The following is an 8,061-nucleotide window of genomic DNA, read 5'->3' on the forward strand; positions in this document are numbered from 1 at the left end:
GACATATATATCGGCTCGACATCTTGAGCTGCTATTGAAAATTATTATCGCATTATGTTTACACAACAGGAGGAGATTCTACGAAAATTATTGTTATTTATGGCATTTATTTGAGAAAATCGCATCAAATAATTTATAATGGCGATATTTTCCGCGCTTTTATTTAATGTGTTTATTAACTTGATGAATGTGCCGCAGCTAGCTCTTTTAGTGGTGCGTATGTGTTTGCGTGTGTCTCCATTTTTTCCGTGTTATTCTTCTTCCTTCACAGTCGCTCGCAGTGTTTGCATGTCGACGAACCTCATAAAAATGAATTATAGCACTTGTTTTAGCCTACACTCAATTTTCGAACAATTTCTGCCCATCTTACCTGCAACGTCTTATCATTTTCCCATACCTACAACTCGCAACTTCTAAGCCGATAACAGCGTAGTTTTTTCTCCTTCTTCTGCCGTTGTTTGATTTCGAGTGGGATTTGTTGTCAAGCGGTGTTCCAATTGTTCATGTGTGAAACCATTTCATCTGGATGGTTATCTTATTTCGGAGTGCAAAATAAACAACACTTAACAAAAAGAGCGAAAATAAGTTTGCATGAACAATCACAAGGTATGAAGGCGGTGAATGCACGAAGTGTATGATCAAATGTCACAACAACACACTTCAACAATCAACAAGGCGAAGGATCAAATTGAAAATATTCCATTCGAAGAATTTTCCATGAACCATGTTCGAACCAAATTACAAAAAAAATGCAATTTGAACAGTTTTCAGTGTCCATTTTCTCATTTGAAATAGCCGCTAGGCTCTAACGCACCAAAGCAATCAAATCGAAAATAAAGTCCACGCAAACAAAATTTCAGACTAAATCATCTTCTGCTCTCGATATTGGTCACTCGGCGTTTTCTCTCCACGAAATGTAAACAATCTCTTCAGTCGATTATCTGCTCTTAAAATATTCTATTTCCATTTCAATCATATAAACCATCACGCAATTTTAACCGCATGGTAACCATTGCGGTTACGCTGCTGTTTTTTTACACCAAATAAATACTTTTCGCATCTCGCTCTCTCTCTCTCTCTCTCTCTCTCTCTCTCTCTTTCTCTTTTTCATCCATTGGCAGAGTTTGCTCAAGGCATTATTATCGCATTACATGTACATCATGCAATAGTCTTCACAATCATTGACGAAAATTTTTGCAAGCAAATAAAAAATTCAAAATCACCAGAAACGAGTCGAAATGTGCTGCTATTTTAAAATAATAAACAAGACTCTGACAACTTTGTTATTTATTCGGCCGAATAAATAATTCAAATACTTACCGGCAAAAATGTATTCGCAATTGCTATTTTCCAATTGAAATCCACTTATTATCGCTTAGCTGTGCTCTAGCATTTGAATGGAATGAGTGCAACAACAAATATAAGACACACACTATACGTGTATGTGACAGCCCTGCAACTGTTATACGGGTATTCGTTGTTATTGAATGCATGCAATACGAAATGCGAATAAAAACGTTTCAAAAAAAAGAACCTAAATCGAAAAAATAAAACGAAGGATTTTATTCATTTTGAAATTCATTTTCATTCATTCTTATTTTAAAAAGATTTCGTTGATATTTTGAACAAGTTCAAAGTCATGTTTTGTTTATTTCACAACGGAGCGAAATCGTTCATCCAATGAACGAAACAAGTTTGACGTTTAACAGTTGGTAGCGCTGTACGTACATCGGCCCGTTTGACACTTTGCTGACACAAATATAAAAGAAAAAGAAGAAATTAGTGTTTGTTGTGCTGTCGAACGTCTTCGGAAGAAAATTAATAGTTTTATGGTGAAATTAAATCAAAACAACTGAAAAAAAATGCCTGAAAAATCGAAATCGTCTGACCGTGATGATAGTGTTGAGTTGGAAACACAAGTGGTATTACGAATGCCAGTGGAACCAGCGCAAGTATTGCGAGAGTGTTTACGCGAAGGTGGACCGAATTTAAAGGATCGTTTGTCCGTAAAATTGGAACATGATTTGCGATACGGTGAAGTGCGTTTCGATCATTGGTTAATGTTTACGAAGCTGGTGGATTTGCCGACGATAACGGAGTCATTGAAAACGATTGACAACAAGAATTTCTACAAATCGGCCGACGTATGTCAAATGCTGATGTGCAAATATGAGCCCGATGCACCGACCACCGACGATGAATCGCCAGCAAAAAATAAGAAAAAAGACCCGACCAAAGTGGATAAAAAATATTTGTGGCCGCATGGAATAACGCCACCGTGTAAAAATGTACGCAAACGTCGTTTTCGTAAAACATTGAAGAAGAAATGTGTTGAAGCGCCCGAAATTGAAAAGGAAGTGAAGCGTTTGTTGCGCGCCGACAACGAAGCGGTTCAAGTGAAGTGGGATATTGTACTCGAAGAGGAAGATCCAAATAAGCCAATGTTGATAGGCAATGACGAAAGTACATCACAGTCGGCGATCGCAATGGATATGGCGGGAACATCGGGGCAAGATAAAAAATCGAAACCAGACACCGAAAAAACCATTGAAGACAGTTCGGATATTATTCCGCGTGACATTGATATTTTTGGTGAAGATTTATCGTCATCTGACGATGAAGACAATAATATTAATGTGGATGTCGATGAAACGAGTCGCTTGTCAGCCGACGACAGTCGATCAAACTTTTTCAGTTCGATGCAAGGCACCGGTTCAATGGCCACCGAGTTCAGTAAGCAAATGTTCAACCGAAGTCCGTCTCGTTTACGGCAAACCAGCGATAGCATGGAGCCACCACACACACCGCCCGCTTCAACCAGTCGCCAATTCTTTGATAGCGAACGACTCGATGTGGACGATAATGATTTCTCCATGCCACAAATGACACAGGATGAAATTCAAGGCAAAATCGCCGATTTGCGACGTCAATTGAACGATTTGCGTGATCAGCGCATTGCAAAGGAACAGGAAATTTCATCGATTGAAAATGAAACGTTGCGACAACGAATGCAAGATGCACTGGATAACATTCTCAGCCAAATTCTTGACAAAGAAATGGAAATGCAAGACTATCAATCGATGCTGTTGTAATTTTATACTCCAAAAAACGGAACGAAAAAAAAAACCAATTCAATAAAAATCAATATTTATATATATCACCATCAAAAGCGATTATTTTCTTTTTAAATTTCTTCTAGGCGAACAAAAGAACGACTTGAGAGTTATGTGTGTTTTCTTTCTTTTTTTTCTGCAGAATGAGAGAGTGCCAATGGGTAAGAGTCTTTTATTTGCTCGGTTTACCACACAGTGCAAATGCAATTATGCTGTTAATGGTGTCGAAATCGTTCGACACTGCCAAATTCAATTTATTTTCCATTTGGTTGGCCTGAAAATTTTCTCCGTCCGAAATCTCTATTGAGCAATTATGTCAATTTTTCTTTTCGCTTTGTGCCAAGTTTTCGTGTATGCGGTCGGTTGTTCTTTTTTTTTTCCACTCATTCTCACTCACACCCAGCGGTGGATATTGTTTACAGTTCGGTTTTGCTGGAATGTCGATCGTTAGCATGAGAAATTGATTTTTAAAAAAAACGGGTTTCTGTGTGTTACATCATACGCAAATGTTAGATTGCGAGCGTTGCACATTTTGGAGCAAGAGAAGCAGAGAAACCGAGTAAGAGAGAGAAAAAGGGATAGAGAATGAGTGTGAGATAGAGAGAGAGAGAGTAAGGGAATTGTCGACGAAAATTCGGTCACAATAACGAAAGTGATAAAAACGGGTAAGCAGGCATCATTGTGTACGTGTATGAGTGTGTCGCATTTAAGAGTTTGGGTAAATACCGTATATCGCAGCACTTACTCGTGACTCTCTCTCTCTCTCTCTCTCTCTCTCTCTCTCTCTCTCGGTGTGTGTGTGTACTCGTTCGCCAGCTTTCGCCCGATGGATGGTGTGTAATTTATGGGTTGCAATATCAACATGAAAAATGCACCATAAAACGGTCGCTTCATGTATGCAGAGACGCATGCATTGGTTTCGGTGTGTATCATCATTGTCGTATGTGTGTTTGTGTGTGGCACACAAAACGCCAATGCCATTGCATGATAATATAGTTTTCTTGGCATGAAAAGTGTGATGCCTTTTCCTGCAAGCTGCAACCATATATCATTCTTCGTTCCGAAAACCCGTTCCGTTTGCGACTTTGCCCACAACATTCTCAAGCGCATCAACGGGGACTAGTTAAACTTTTGCCATTCACCGCAAGTGAAGTGAGCGAGAGAGTGTGAGACAGTGAGAAAGAGCTAGTGAGCATCACGGCTAAAATGCAGCACCGAATATTCGCTTGTTGGTGCTATTCAGTTGGCAGAACCATGAACACAAGCCATATTACAGGGCAGAGTGGTTAATGCTTCATCATGCGATTCCACGCTGCAATTGTTGCTAACCAGAATCATGGCGGAACGAATCGAGTATAAAATTACTCTCGGTGAACTTGTTGCGTTCTGATGTTTTTGGATTTGAACATTCCCTTTCATCCGTGTTGGATGAGTGTCTGTGTGCACACAAATACACGCACCGCAAAAGTTTTCTTTTCACAAATCTATGGGTGAGATTGAGAGTAGTGTATGTTTGATTGACTTTGTTACGAAAAAGAAGAGCAAGTTTCTGTCGACTTAAAAATGGTTAAAAGCGAGTATGTTCGTTTTTAGCGGGTCCTCGCGGTTTTTCACGGTTTCCGCGGAACTGATAAGAGATAACAACTTGGTGTCTTCGGCAAAGTTGTAGCACTCGAGGTCTTCTATAAGAAGACAGTTATCACAGTTATCTGAAGACAGTAATCTCTTATCTCTTATCAGTTCCGCGAAAAGTGCGAAAAATGATAAGAAAAAAAAAGTTCTATATAAAATTTGCTTTTTTATGTGCGCGATTTGCGCGCAACTGATAAGAGATAAGAGATAACTGTCTTCAGCTTAGTTATAGAAGACCTCAAGTACTACAACTTTGCCGAAGACACCATGTTGTTATCTTTTATCAGTTGCGCGAAAACCATGAAGACCGCGGAGGCTAGACGGTACTACAACATACTCTACTTTAACGCCAACAGAATCATCAGAAAACATACTCGCCTTTTCAAAAATATGAATCGAAGAAAAAACATACTCCACTCTCAATCTCACCCATAGAAATATCCTAAACAATTTTCACTCGGTTGTCACCGCTTCTTCAGCGTTTCCTCGCCACCGCCGTCGTCGTCGTCCTTCCACCAAAGCGGAAAGATTTAGTGCGACATTTTGCAGTGATTTACCAGGATTTGTGCCAAGCAACATTATGATCATGCTTGTTGAGATTTATGAAATGGCTCGCACAACCTACTGAATCACATATTGCCATAAAGTGGTGGAATCTAGCGGAATGTGAAGGAAAAATAGTCCATTCATCCAATGAATGTGTGATTAGCTAATAAAAGGGGAAATTCGTATAACAATTTTAATATTACTTTTTAGTGAACGGAAAGAGAAATAAAAACTTTACCTCATTCAGTTGCAACAAAGTTGAGATGCGAAGAATTATTGGCATAGTATGATTCAACCGAACTTGTTTGATGGTATGCTGCGCATATTTTTGCTGATGCACAAAGTCTAAGTTTATCTACAGAGAGAAAATATTTTCCGTGAATTATTATTATTGAACAGATACACTCCGTGTTCGATACTATGTACGCTACATGCAATTCAGCGGACGATGTGCAAATACCTTTTGATTTGAAACTTGTAGCAAAATTCCAACCAGACGATGGAATGTTCTTAAATAGTGTATGATCTAGTTTGAGTGAAAATGTACAGCATATTTTGATGCAGTTCAATTTATTTTATTCGTTTCGTATGGGAGTACACACACGGAGAATAAAGCACATTTTGGCGATTATTATTACTTTTACGAGTCGGAAGTGTGATATGTCTCTCGAAAGTAACATCTTTTTCGCCAATTTCGCAATAAGTTAAATTAATTCGGAATAAAGAGTTGAACAACAAAAATGCGCATGTAGCTGCACATTTTAGATGGTACTCAATATTTATTTGTGTTGCCAAGCGATGTTCACATTGAAAATGTACTACACTGAGATTTTAATGTCACAAGGTTGGATTCCATGAAGAGTGTACTTTTTTTCGACTACATTTGCTTTATATCGTTCGAATGCATAGAATGACAAAAAAAAATCATTCGAGGGTTATACTCGTTGAAATTTAGCGAAATAAATCTCTTGCTGTTCATAATTCCACCATAAAAGAATTCCCGTTTGTCGGAACTTTTCAAATTCGCTCCAAGAGAATGTTCACATATGAAGCGTTTTATTCGCGTTCAATGTGTTCTCTCTCTCTCTGTGTGTCTGTTGTTTCTATGCGCCACAAAGCAAATATGTGATTGAAATTTTGCTTAATGGCTAAAAGTTTTTTTCCGGGTGTTGTCGAAATGGTCGGTCGTGATGCACACAAAAAACACACACAGTGATTCGGCTTTTAAGTTGGCTGCAGCGTGTGTCGTTTTGATAATAACTTTAAAGCGCATATAAAATATAAAATACAGAGAGAATTTAATTTTTACATCACATTCGCACAGTTTATCACTTTGTTATGGCGGGCGTTTTTATTTTAAATGCATATCAACGATAGAGCCAACTTGCTTCTTCCTTTCGAATGAGACGAAGTGAATTCATTGTGAAAATTTCAGTGGATTATTTTATTAAATGCATTAATGTGTTAATAAAAAAAACTTGTTCCATCTTACTTCCATGGAGGAAGAAGAAGGAAAGCCGAAAGTATGTCATAAGTACAATGGCTGCAGAGAAAAAGATAGAAAGAGAGTCTGTGTGAGAGAGATAGAAAGTGGAAAGTGCCAAAGAGAGGGACAAAAAAATTACATATTTTGCAAAAAGCTGCTGATGAGATTATTCTGCTGTGGATTTATTTCTTTCTACTTATATTTACTTTAATATCGTCGTGAGTTGTTCCACCAACAACTCTCATTTTGCTAAAGGATATCTTTTCCATGTCGATCGCTTCTGATTTGCGTGTGTGTGTGTGTGTGTGAACCATTCAATCTGCTGTGTCGTTGCCTGTACAAAAAAACTTCCACAAAGTGTACCAACATTTCTTGCTCGCCCGCTTTTTCCCATCGTCGTCCTTTTTGCGCACTTTTCTGCGGCTTCATCCGTTTTCTATTCTAACTTTGAATCGAAATTCGAATAATTCTTGATAATATTGTTGATGAATTTTTCAAACCAGATTTTAACAGAAAGATCTCTTTCGCACTCAAATCCATTGTGATAATAAGAAGAAAGTATTTTTCATCAAGTTTCAAGTTTTATTTTCGCTTTTAGTTGATGAAAAATTTCCTACTTCTGAAAATCTACACTTCTTTTCCTCCTTCCCATAGTTTGTTTGTGTGAAAACTTGCATTCGCAGTTTATAGAAATAGTTTTAGTACTTTAAATTGATGCAGAGTCGTTTTAATGCATCATCTCGGTTGTGGTGGTTGTGGAAAATAATGTACTTTTTTCGGTTACATAATTTTCGGTATAATGGATTTAACCATGATAACAATTTTAAATAGATTTTACACAATTCAAGTACTTGGATATTTAAATACGTTTTTTTTTTGCTTAAAAACAAAATGTCGATAAGTTGGGAGCCGATACCAAGGTATATGAAGTTTTCCTCGTACATTATTTTACAATGCTCAAATTCATCAAGCATCCAAAATAATATAAAGCAATCAACTTACTGAAACTTAACTCTTTGGCTTAACACTATTTAATGATGTGTTGCGAACATAATTACTTTACTTTGCATCAATTTGTTGTTTCACCACACAAAGTCGGATTACATCAAATATGTTGGATACATAGCGTTCCGTATTTCATTCTGGTTGGGAATTTTAATACATTAAGTTACATGCATCAAAATGCCCATTCCAATTATCATCTTTATCGTTGGTACAAAGATTTGTTGTGAAATTTTACACACAAAAGCTATAATTTCGTAAACATATTGAATATCAATCAAA

The 8,061-nt window shown here is 37.5% G+C and overlaps 1 protein-coding gene across 1 annotated transcript; it reads left to right on the top strand.

Annotated features, from left to right (window-relative positions):
• The first annotated feature begins 1,745 nt into the window (after nucleotides 1–1,745).
• Nucleotides 1,746–3,169, top strand: LOC129566827 (transcription initiation factor TFIID subunit 7). The gene has a single exon (XM_055443091.1). The coding sequence runs from the start codon at nucleotides 1,863–1,865 to the stop codon at nucleotides 3,090–3,092; it is 1,230 nt and encodes a 409-aa protein (XP_055299066.1). The 5' UTR covers nucleotides 1,746–1,862; the 3' UTR covers nucleotides 3,093–3,169.
• Nucleotides 3,170–8,061: the final 4,892 nt, after the last annotated feature.

The sequence above is a fragment of the Sitodiplosis mosellana genome, unplaced genomic scaffold (genome assembly GCF_009176505.1).
Source record: "Sitodiplosis mosellana isolate CC-2019 unplaced genomic scaffold, AAFC_SMos_1.0 Smas_scaffold_5, whole genome shotgun sequence".
Taxonomy (NCBI): domain Eukaryota; kingdom Metazoa; phylum Arthropoda; class Insecta; order Diptera; family Cecidomyiidae; genus Sitodiplosis; species Sitodiplosis mosellana.